The sequence below is a fragment of the Dermacentor albipictus genome, chromosome 1 (genome assembly GCF_038994185.2).
Source record: "Dermacentor albipictus isolate Rhodes 1998 colony chromosome 1, USDA_Dalb.pri_finalv2, whole genome shotgun sequence".
Lineage (NCBI taxonomy): Eukaryota > Metazoa > Arthropoda > Arachnida > Ixodida > Ixodidae > Dermacentor > Dermacentor albipictus.
This window is the reverse complement of record NC_091821.1, coordinates 518,949,358-518,962,125: the sequence shown is the minus strand read 5'-3', so window position 1 is coordinate 518,962,125 and position 12,768 is coordinate 518,949,358. Positions and strand designations below refer to the sequence as shown.

Here is a 12,768-nt window from a genome sequence, read left to right as displayed (position 1 = left end):
TTTTGCTCAGTCAGTATTTCAGAGAACACTTCGGATACAGAGAGAGCATCAGTGTCGTGGCATACAAGAGGAGAATGTGCACCAGGCTCTCATCGAGAGTGGAGGTGGAACCATTCGCATTCCGGGTTTCACGTCTGTTACCAGACTCAATGCTTTACCTGGTACTCGTTGACTTTGTCAGGGAACCTGGATTGATTTCGACATCAGTGCTCACGTTAAAATTACTAATGCAATACTAAGCATTCAAACACCATTGCACAAGACCATGTGGACAAGGAAGCAGCAACGGAAAGCGATCATTGGATCAGTTACATGCAGCGTTAGGATAGCAAAGCACTTGCATGAAGAGCAAGCAACGCATAAACATCGTAATGGTGCTGCGGCGACCAGACCCACTGAAGAACGGCTCAATGTGCAGCAAATTTATATACTTCGGGGCTGACGTCACCGACCGGCAGCTCACGGTTACTCGCTGATCAAAATGCAGGTTACTGGGATGAATGGCATACTGAAGTTTGAAGAGGGACGCGCCGGAGCTATCTCATCGAAGTGGCAGGTTCGTCCCAGAGCAAACACTGTGTAGCATCACGTCCGCGGACAGAAAAGATGGAGAAAAATCAAATGAAACTAACCAGGCCATGTGACGCCCCAGATGTTGTCAGCTAAACAGGCGAGGTACTTCCTGAATAGCAAGCAACGATTAAACATTTTACTGGTGCTGCCGCAACCTTGCCCACTCAGCTGTCACGTTGCTCGCCATTGGCCCACTCCATCATGACCCACTCATACTAGGGCATGACCCACTCGGTCATTTTGCTCGCCACTGTAACAAGTGCACTGCTATTTCGCCGCTATCCTTTCAATGTTGGCGCAGCCCTGACCAGATCGTGCGTCGTTAACGGACTTAAACAGCGACATTCCCTGGCAATGCGGCCTGTAACACTCACTCTTCGTCACTGCAGCGCTCATACAGCCAGACTGCCATGTCTTTCGCCACAGGCTCCTTATCAACCGTACCCGATGCGCCTTCGACGTTCTTCTCCAGAAAACTAAGCGATGCAATTAAAGTAGTGACGCTGCACTAACAACTCGACAGCAAGCCCTCTGCTCACTTTGCCGAGGCGAAAAAACTTGAGTTAACATTTAGCCAAAGTTCTTAGTGTTTCAGCACTCATTGAAATGGATGCGCACATATCCAGAACGAGTGCGGAACAACACACCACATAAACAATATCCAGGGAAAACACGGGGAAGGCGGGAGACAGAAATTCAAGACGATGAGGAAAATGACAACATGAAAATAGGAGCCAACGCTTCCACAAGTAGACTTGTCTTCTTCAAGCCGACATACGCTCCCCTCGCTACAGTATATATAGGTGGGGTTCTTCTAAAGGGGAGAGGGCATAAGGTGGGTGGCTGTGGAAACGAATGAAGATGTGTTAGGGGCTAGGGTGTCAAATTGAGAGTAAAGAGTGCTGTGCACAAGGCCAGGGACACGGCCGTCTGTCAATCACGTGTCAGCACCCACGTGTCAACCGGAGTGTGTCAAACAGCGGCCATCTATTACCTGTTTCGCTGGTTAGTATGACTATCGTATCTCTGAAAGAGATCATAAAAGGAGTAGCAGAAACTGCTGCTCGTGAAAACAACAAAACAAAAGAAAATGCTGAAATGACATAAAGAGATAAAAGGGAAAGAACTGAACGAAGAAGAAAAGTAAAACAAAAACAAGAACAGGCTAAGAAACGAAACGTAGTGTTGTTGCCTATATAGCTTGAAATTTAGCATAGCGAATAGATTATAAAGCTCCCTTTGAAACGTTTATGCTTATTGGTTGCAATGTCTTGAACTTATGGATAAGGCAGGATGCTGTGCGTTGTCTTTCTCGTTGAGAACGGAAACTTGACTGTAAGATGTCGAGTTTAGGTTCATTAAAGTTATGACCTGCTTGGTTGAAACACTCGGCGACGGCTTTCTGATGGTTTCAGCTGTGTCCGCGCGATATCTGTTTGATCTGACGTTCCCTGTAACGTGCTTTCCCTGGATTTTCACCAACGGAAGATGAAGGAATAAGGGGAGCGAACTCTGGATTTCCTTGTCACACGTAGCACTAATTGGAGACAGTTACTACAAGTACATGCACGAACACATCCCACCAGGACAACACACCACACATTAGCTTTGAGAGTAGCGCCACAACACACACCATCCAAGACTTCATTGCCGCAGCACCACAGCACATCCCAAATTTCGTCATTAACTGCAGGGCTAGTGACCTTAACAACGACACACGTGAAAACACAGTTAAGGCCATGAAAACGCTAGTAAACAATTCACACACCAACACACCAAACTCAGATATCACCCTTACAAAAGTACTTCCCAGGATCGCAAACAAACACCGGCAACTTTCTCAACAATCAGAGACAATCCTAGCTCACACACTAGGAACACGTAAGCTCAAAGATGTTCTTCTGCACATTGGAAACCAACATGAAAACGTCGAAATCATCCACCACACTGAAATACACCAGGACCCAACAATCAGCTCGACGGGATGGACTACGTCCCATTTTTTATGGTGTCAAGGTAATAGCTAACAACATCATATACAGGCTCAGGAACTCTTTTAAAGGGACGCAACCAACAACACTAATAAATCGTGCGTCCCAATCAGCTTCAACACAGAAACAGACGCTTGAAATTTTCAACACCAGCTCGCACGCACATTGCACCAAAGCTAGAACCCCAAAAGAATGCACACAGAAAGTGGACGCCGAACCAACACCACCCGTACAGCACCCACTCATACGGAAGCAAAAAAAAAGCAAAATCGAGTGCAGCAAGAAAGATATATAATTACTCAAAAGCTAATACTAAAGAAATAGACTTAGCGTTAGAAGCTTACTTTCCGCTTTACGAGGCCTTGTCAGAAACTTGCAGTGTTAATGATCTGTGGCTTAGTTTCAAAAACAAAATGTTAGATTTACAGGAAAGGTTTGTTCCTTCATGGGTGCAGTCGCCAAGGCGTTGGAAGAATAAGCCGTGGTTCAATGCTGATTTACGACGCCTTCATAACAAACGCCAAAGAACGTTTAAAAGATATAAGAAGAATCGAAACCCCTTGACGAAAACAAACTTAGAGGCGGCTAACAATGCTCTACAGATGGCTGTGGCAAAAGCTAAAAAGGGCTTCCTTGACTCCTTCTCGTCAAGGTTCCAAAAGAACCCAAAGGAATTCTGGCGATACGTCAAACGCAATGGTAAAGATAATGTAGGCATTCCAACAATAGCGCACAATGGCCACATGATAGACGACAGTCTTGAAAAAGCAAACTCTTTCAATGATTTTTTCAGTTCGGTATTTCGGCCCAGCACAACCTGTGACATCCCTTATCAGCCAGTTCAGCTTAATCCTATGCCACCCATAGACATAGATGAAAGGGGAATTACTGCATTACTTCAGCGACTAGATGCGTCGAAAGCTGGAGGCCCTGATGGTTTGTCCAATGGCCTTTTAAAGTTGTGTGCCGAATCTGTATCTCCTTTTTTAGCTCTCCTATTCAAGAAATCTTTGCTCACTAGTTCTCTTCCTATAGATTGGAAGGTTGCCTGCGTGGTCCCTATTCATAAGACCGGGCCTCGGGAATTGGTCTCTAATTACCGTCCTATATCCTTAATAAGTAATGTCTGTAAAACTCTAGAGCACATCCTATATACGAACATAATGAATCATCTCAATCCCTTGTTAAATCCAAATCAGCACGGCTTCCGGCAAGGGAAATCCTGTGTTACACAACTAACCGAGTTTGTTCATGAGGTATGCGAAGCTATGGATCGTTGTAGCATCATTGACTGCATATTCATTGATTTTAAAAAGGCTTTTGACGTAGTAGATCATGGTCTCTTAGTCCACAAGTTGCGTTGTTTAAATGTGAATGAGAAGGTTGTAGAATGGATTAAGGAATATTTAAGTTTAAGGTGTCAGTATGTCACAATAAACGGAGCCAAATCAAATGCAACTTCGGTTACGTCAGGCGTCCCACAGGGGTCAGTTTTGGGACCGTTGCTTTTTCTTGTGTTCATTAACGACATATCGGAGAATATTACTTCCCACATGCGACTCTTCGCTGATGACTGTGTGGTCTACAGAGAAGTGCAAAATTCCCAGGATTCGCTTGCTTTACAGGAAGACCTAAATACATTGCACCGGTGGTGCGAACAGTGGCACATGAATATAAGTTTGCAAAAAACAGTGCACATGTGTTTCACGAGGAAAAAGAATGTACCTAATTACGTCTATAACTTAAACGGCCACTTATTGGAAACTGTTCTAGAATATGAGTATTTAGGTGTGTACATCACCTCAAGACTATGTTGGCATCGACATGTTGATTATGTTGCTGGGAAAGCTTGCAAAATGTTGGGTTTTTTGCGCCGTAACACAAGAATGTTTCCGCAAGACTCTAGGGATTTACTATTTAAAACGTATATTAGGTCCGCGTTGGAATATGCTTGTATTGTATGGGATCCGCCGACAAAGACTGACAGACAAAAATTAGAGAGAATCCAGAACTTAGCGGCTCGCTACGTTTCTGGGAGTTATAGTAGATACATTAGTGTGTCTGGCATAAAACAGGAATTAGAATGGGAACCCCTTGAAGTAAGAAGAAGAAAGCTAAGGCTTAAATTTTTTCATAACATATATTACGGTAAGATTGCTATTCCTAGGGAGAAGTACATTTTTCATCCGCACTACAGATCCGAGCGGGTTGATCATAATCATAAAGTGCGTGAATTCAGGTCAAGAACCGATATGTTCAAGATGTCGTTTTTTCCTCAGACTGTAAGAGAATGGAATGATTTATCTTCATTTCTTGTTAATATTACTGACACTGAAGTGTTTGCATTGTCATTGTGACTGCCATTGTAATATTTTTTTTTCATTTGTACAACCCCCCCACTGTAATGCCACTGTGGCGCTGTGGGTAAATAAATAAATAAATAAATAAATAAATAAAAAGAATGCACACAGAAAGTGGACGCCGAACCAACACCACCCGTACAACACCCACTCATACGGAAGCACACAACCATCCGCGAAGGCTTCATGCAAACAGCTACATACACTAATAAGCAGACCTATACACAGACAGATACACAGAGAGACATTGGTGCAGGCCTCGGCAAAAAAATTAGGCGCAAAAGACACCTCCTGAGGATGTTTCGCCGCGGAGGTCTGCCCTAACCAAACAGAAATTACTACTACGCACAAGGAATAGCACACACAACAACAAATCTCGCCCATTGCTCAAATTCCCGCAAACTCACCGCCAAACAAGCAAATTACCGATTTAACCTAAAATTTGCACTAGCTGCATTAAACAGAGCAAAATCCCACAAAGTCTCGGAATTAAGGCTAGATGTGCCCTTGGTTTTTTACCTTCCAGGCTATTATTCAAGTGGAGTACTGTCCTGGAAAACGCATCGCTCTCCCTTATTGATATTCTTGAAGAACACTGCAAGGAACAACTTACAATAATTCCTGATCAACCCGACAGCATGAATTTATGTGAACCTGAAAGAAGAGAACTTGAACAATTCGTCCAAACTAGGGAGGAAAATTACTAGATAAATACCAGGCATTCTCAGATCATGAACAGCAGGTTGCCATTATCCCTCAAGCGAAAAGTGTATAATAGCTATGTCTTACCAGTACTCACCTACGGGGCAGAAACCTGGAGGCTTACGAAAAGGGTTCTACTCAAATTGAGGACGACGCAATGAGCTATGGAAAGAAGAATGATAGGTGTAACGTTAAGGGATAAGAAAAGAGCAGATTGGGTGAGGAAACAAACGCGAGTTAATGACATTGCCTGCGTTCTCTCAATAAAGCTGTTGGGAGAGGCGCCCTGTCCCGTTCTCTGCTCTTGTGTGTGTCCGTTTGTTTGACATCTTTATGTTTTGTCGTTGGGCTAGTTGGAAGCAGTTCACTACAAAAAATAAAGCTGTAAAACAAACGGACAGACACAGAAGAGATTAGGAATCCCAGCATTGTGTATCATGAATATTTCATTAGATGCGTGAATGAAAGCTTCCTCTGTGCACATCTGTTGACCAATGGTATTATTGTGACTGCTTTCTCTTAATAAAGCAATTGGGAGTGGCGCCCGGTCCCGTTCTCTTCTCTTGTGTGTGTCCGTTTGATTGACATCTTTATTTCTTGTAGTTGGGCTAGTTGGTAGCTGTTCACTACAAAAAATAATGATGTCAAACAAACGGACAGACACACAAGAGATTAGGAATCCGAGCGTTGTGTATCATGAGTGTTTGATTAGATGCGTGAATGAAAGTTTGCTCTGTTCGCATGTGTTGACCAATGGTATTATTGTGCCTGCGTTCTCTGAATAAAGCAGTTGGGAGAGGCGCCCTGTCCCGTTCTGTTCTCTTGTGTGTGTCCGTTTGTTTCACATCTTTATTTTTTGTAGTTGCGCTAGTTGGTAGCTGATCACTAAAAAAATAAAGATGTCAAACAAACGGACACACACAAGAGATTAGGAATCCGAGCGTTGTGTATCCTGAATGTTTGATTAGATGCGTGAATGAAAGTTTGCTCTGTGCGCATGTGTTGACGAAAGGTATTATTGTGCCTGCGTTCTCTGAATAAAGCAATTGGGGGTGGCGCCCAGTCCGTTTCTCTTTTCTTGTGTGAGTCCGCTTGTTTGACATCTTTATTTCTTGTGGTTGGGCTAGTTGGTAGCTGTTCACTACAAAAATAGCGATGTAAAAGAAACGGACACCCACAAGAGATTAGGAATACGAGTGTTGTGTATAATGAATGTTTGATTAGATGCGTGAATGAAAGTTTGCTCGGTGCACATGTGTTGACCAATGGTATTACTGTGCCTGCGTTCTCTGCATAAAGCAGTTGGGAGAGGCGCCCTGCCCCATTCGCTGCTCTTGTGTGTGTCCGTTTGTTTGACATCTTTATGTTTTGTAGTTGGGCTAGTTGGTAGCTGTTCACAACAAAAAATAAAGTTGTCAAACAAACGGACACACACAAGAGATTAGGAATCCCAGCGTTGTGTATCATGAATGTTTCATTAGATGCATGAATGAAAGCTTCCTCTGTGCACATCTGTTGACCAATGGTATTATTGTGCCTGCGTTCTCTGAATAAAGCAGTTGGGAGAGGCGCCCTGTCCCATTCTCTTTTCTTGTGTGTGTCCGCTTGTTTTACATCTTTATTTCTTGTGGTTTGGCTAGTTGGTAGCTGTTCACTACAAAAATAACGATGTCAAAGAAATGGACACACACAAGAGATTAGGAATTCGAGTGTTGTGTATGTTGAATGATTGATAAGAAGTGTGAATGAAAGTTTGACCTTCCCGCATGTGTTGACCAATGGTATTATTGTGCCTGCGTTCTCTGAATAAAGCAGTTGGGAGTGACGCCCTGTCCCATTCTCTTAACTTGTGTGTGTCCGTTTGTCTGACATCTCTTTTTTGTACTTGGGCTAGTTGGTAGCTGTTCACTACAAAAAAAAGAGGTCAAACAAACGGACACACACAAGAGATTAGGAATCCGAGCGTTGTGTATTATGAATGTTTGATTAGATGCGTGAATGAAAGTTTCCACAGTGCGCATGTGTTGACCAATGGTATTATTGGGCCAGCGTTCTCTGAATAAAGCAATTGGGGGTGGCGCCCAGTCCGTTTCTCTTTTCTTGTGTGAGTCCGCTTGTTTGACATCTTTATTTCTTGTGGTTGGGCTAGTTGGTAGCTGTTCACTACAAAAATAGCGATGTAAAAGAAACGGACACCCACAAGAGATTAGGAATTCGAGTGTTGTGTATAATGAATGTTTGATTAGATGCGTGAATGAAAGTTTGCACTGTGCGCATGTGTTGACAACTGGTATTATTGTGCCTGAGTTCTCTGAATAAAGCAATTGGGAGAGGCGCCCGGTCCCGTTCTCTTCTCTTGTGTGTGTCCGTTTGATTGACATCTTTATTTCTTGTAGTTGGGCTAGTTGGTAGCTGTTCACTACAAAAATAAAGATGTCAAACAAACGGACACACACAAGAGATTAGGAATTCGAGTGTAGTGTATCTTGAATGTTTGATTAGATGCGTGAATGAAAGTTTGATCTGTGCGCATGTGTTGACCAATGGTATTATTGTGCCTGCCTTCTCTGAATAAAGCAGTTGGGAGTGGCACCCTGTCCCATTCTCTTCTCTTGTGTGTGTCCGTTTGTCTGACATCTTTTTTTTTATATACTTGGGCTAGTTGGTAGCTGTTCACCACAAAAAATAAAGGTGTGAAACAAACGGACACACACACAAGAGATTAGGAATCCGAGCGTTTTGTATCATGAGTGTTTGATTAGATGCGTGAATGAAAGTTTGCTCTGTGTGCATGTGTTGACCAATGGTAGTATTGTGCCTGCCTTCTCTGAATAAAGCTGTTGGGAGAGGCGCCCTGTCCCGTTCTCTGCTCTTGTGTGTGTCCGTTTGTTTGACATCTTTATGTTTTGTCGTTGGGCTAGTTGGAAGCAGTTCACTACAAAAAATAAAGATGTCAAACAAACGGACAGACACACAAGAGATTAGGAATCCGAGCATTGTGTATCATGAATATTTGATTAGATGCGTGACTGAAAGTTTCCTCTGTGCACATCTGTTGACCAATGGTATTATTGTGCCTGCTTTCTCTTAATAAAGCAATTGGAGTGGCGCCCGGTTCCGTTCTCTTCTCTTTTGTGTGTCCGTTTGTTTGATATCTTTATTTTTTTAGTTGGGCTAGTTGGTAGCTGTTCACTAGAAAAAATGAAGATGTCAAACAAAGGGACACACACACAAGAAATTAGGAATCCGAGCGTTGTGTATCATGAATGTTTGATTAGATGTGTGAATGAAAGTTTGCTCTGTGCGCATGTGTTGACCAATGGTATTATTGTACCTGTGTTCTCTGAATAAAGCAATTGGGAGTGGCGTCCTGTCGCGTTCACTTCTCTTGTGCGGGTCCATTTGTTCGACATCTTTGTTTTTTTTAGTGAACAGCTACCAACTAGCCCAACAGGAAGTGTTTTTCGTTAAGTGAAAGCTCTTTCGTCGCTGCGGTTTCATGCTCTTTTTTTTCCCTGTTCAATCTCTGTGTTGCGGGTACGACTGTCGGAGGATTGCAAGCCTGACACGTCCACAAATTAATGGCAGTATCGCTCATGTATTTTTTAGCCAGGATTTGTTACCCGTGTGCATTTCCCATTATGGTAGCTATTGTGGCATATGCCACATAGAATTCCTGCATGTAGAGAGCACAATCACCATTTGTTTTCTATTTCACACGAGTCAGCAAAGCCAAAGAACGAAACGAAAGTACAGACAGAGCTGAAGAGTGGTCCAGCAATGCCCCTTTGATTTAAAAAAAGCAGGAAGCAAAAAAAAATCCGAGTTCATACCTAAAAGAGAGACCGAGTGTTTCTTTTTGCCAGTGCGGTTCAAAGGCCCTACTGGACTGCAACAATGCGATGTCGCGCTTCTCTTTCAAAGCGTGAAGGTTCCCGGTTGTCACTTGCACAATCGTTGCCGATAATGACGTCATCTGGTCACGATTATTAGTGCATCCTTTTTTTTTTCTTGCTCATTGCCGTGCCACACTTCATTCCCGTGCAGGGCAGACTCAATCTAAGTACACTGGTATTTAGCATTTCCCCCTCATTGAAATGCGGGTGCCACGGCCTGGATTCAATCCCGCCCCCTCGTGCCTAGGAGCCCAACACCACGAAGCAATCACGTCGGGTTACGCGCCAACGTCACATTAGGGTGTTAATGTTGGACCAAGGCATCAAACACATTCGTGTTTACCTTTAAGCGAGAAGCAGCACAATGTGTTGGCTCTCCTCTATTTGAGGTCTTCCTCACGCCAGCATTGTGAAAGTGAGTGTTCGCAATGATCGACTGATTTTTATTCATGTTCGCCTGTACGCAGTGTACACCATGCTGAATACTGAGTGGGTGGGGGCGGGGCAGCGTACAGAAACTAAACAATAAGAAGTGCAGGGAGAAGACACAACGCTGCTTCTACTTCTCTGTTTTCGGTTTTTGTGTGCTGCCTGACCCCCTCGGTATTTAGTATGAACGCATGCCAACTTATTCAACAGTCGACTTCAGGGAACTTCATGACACCATGTTTGTTATTTTATTTCGTAAGTGACTATAGTTATAAGTAGCTTGTTAAAACGACTACAATACTGCAATTCATACCATCGATAAATGTAAAACCTTATTTTGTGCAGTTTTATAATAGTTTCCAATTGCTCTCAAACCTTCGTCTTTCGAGTGAAACTGCGGCTTCTTTCAGTTCACGGGGGAAGGCGGCCGGAACCACTTGACCGTGTGCGGCAGCGACCTGCGATCTTACGAGACGACTGTGCCCTTCAACGTCCAGATGTACATCAACCCGACACAGTACTACGAGCCAGGAGAGCTCGTCGCCTTTGTAATTACCGGTTACAACAAGAGTACGTGCAGCCCAGTACATTGTTGCCATCCAAATCAATATTGACTGCTTTGATATAAGTAACAAATATTGGTTACCAGTAATGGCTACAAGCCCTAGGTAATGGAATTCGAGTGGTCTGGGAAGCAGTAAACCGGACTTTTTTCTCTTCTCGCAACGGTCACGCTGGAAGGCCCCCACTTTCGCGCGGAGGCAAGTTGCCTTCGCATAGCTTGTCGATAAGCTATCTGTACGTATTGAGTAGTGTATCGAATTCCTCTTTCATGCAGAATGTTCTGCGTAGTCCATACGGGACGCTGCCTAAATGACAGATTAGAAAAACTTGACAACAATCTAAAGAAAGAACTTATGGCTGGCTGTCTCTGCACCGTAGCAAGTGCCGTTGTGAGCCGTTTTTCAGAATTTATTTTCGTGTCCAGACACAGAGATACTCGCGTCACTGATTACTGTAGCAGCAAAAATATAAAGTTTAAATTACCAGTGCGTGAGCATGCCTTCGCTTATTGACAATTTCTGAAAATGCAATACAGTGTGCAGATGAATCGTTGCTGCTGCGCGAACGCAGTATGTATGCGCTAAGATGTGCACCAGCTTGCAGCAATATATTGTCACGTGGTAGTGACTGTGAAGAAAGTAGCCAAACTGAGAAAGACGAAACTACCGTTTTATTGGGCGACGTTTTGCCATCAAAAACAGGCTACACTCAAAGAATGGCGACAGCGGCGAACAGAGTCGGCGATCGTCAAAAATCTCATCAACGGGTCAAGCGCGTCGGCTTTTATACATCCATCGTCGAATGTTCCGGACTAATCGATGGGACCCGCCTGTCTTCGACAAAGTTCTACACTGACCAAGGGGAAAATCAGACATCCACCCGTTCGTAGCGATTGCTACAAAGGAAACCCATACTGGTCCCTCGAAAGAAAAGCCTCATCGTTGAAGAAAAATTTGTCCTGGTCCGGGACTCGAACCCGGGACCACCGCCTCTCCGCTCTACACTACAAGAGCTACACTATTCGCGTCGCGTACATGTAATCAGATTATACAAGTTTCGGCGACAATAGACAGCCAATAGAAGCATTGATACCATTCTAGAAACTTCCGATATATGTAGACGCGTCCTGCGCTGAGTGATAACATTTCGTGGGCGGTAATAGCGCTCACCCATAAAAGATAAACGAGTTCACGCGTCAATATTGCTAAATTGAGTGATTGTGGCAGCTTGAATAAAGCTGGCGCATTAGACTGCGATGAAGTTCACTGTCCTTTTATAGAACACCAATCGAGGATGTGTTTCTACGGACAGTTTATTTCTCAATAAACTATCCCACGATGCCAGCAACATTTCTTTCGCTGGCGAGCTCTTTGTGTCTATAGAGAAAGCCTTCTGCGATTTAACCGCGCTTGTCCCATCGTAGACCTTAGGTACGTTTTGACGCAACGGAGGTATGAAAACGGTATCTCAAATGTGCATTACGTGCCTGGGACAGTCAAAGTAATTTTCAAGGGCTTAGCCACCAGGGCAAGAACCCTCGCAGCTGCTCCCAGTTATAGCCCGCAAGTATTTCTACAGTAGCCTGAAATTTTTTCAAGGGTCTATTGCGTTGCGCTGCTCTACTACGATGAACTTAAGGGTTCATGCTCAAAACTTTGCCCGTATAGCGTCAATAGGCACATGCTGTCAGCGATTCCCAGTCCAAAGAAACTGCTCATTCTGTGTCATGTGCATTGCGTGGGCATACCTGTCATCCAATGAGGAATCTGCTGTGCCCAATAGGGGTAGAACCGAGGGCGGTATATGTCCTCGGCCGAAGGAATTACTTGCAGTACAGATCCATCTTCATACCGTCGTGGAGTTTACCGTTGCATTGGCACAGGAGCCTCTTCAACATCCATTTCCAATTCACGCGCCTCTTCGTGTGTCTCTTTCCAAAGTAGGCTAAATCCTTTCTTCCAAAGTGTGTTAACACTCTCCCTGACGGCCTTCACCATTCTTCTTCTTGATAAAATCTCCGTTCTGCAACCCCTTACAGGCTGCTTCTAATCGCAGAAACGCGATTGTCAGGAGATTGAGGATCAAGTACTTGTCGAATTTCGACAGCGCTTTCAAAGATACACTGGCTTTGGCTCCGAATTTGGTCGGTTTTTCTGATTCTAGGCCATGAAGAAACGAGATCAGGGGACTATAGTTCTGAACAATTGAATTAAGAGACGTGTGCCCTACTGTCCACCTGGTAATGAATTTAAT

General features: G+C 43.9%; 1 protein-coding gene across 6 annotated transcripts in view; it reads left to right on the top strand.

Annotated features, from left to right (window-relative positions):
* The window catches only part of LOC135912444 (uncharacterized), an 861,485-nt gene that overhangs the window by 294,091 nt on the left and 554,626 nt on the right, over positions 1-12,768 (top strand). For 2 of the 6 annotated variants that reach the window (XM_070532626.1, XM_070532624.1), the window contains exon 3: positions 10,362-10,521. The exons of the other annotated variants lie outside the window; for them this stretch is intronic. In XM_070532626.1, coding sequence (XP_070388727.1) covers positions 10,362-10,521 — 160 coding nt within the window. The remainder of the gene's footprint in view (positions 1-10,361; positions 10,522-12,768) is intronic. 6 annotated transcript variants of the gene reach the window in all.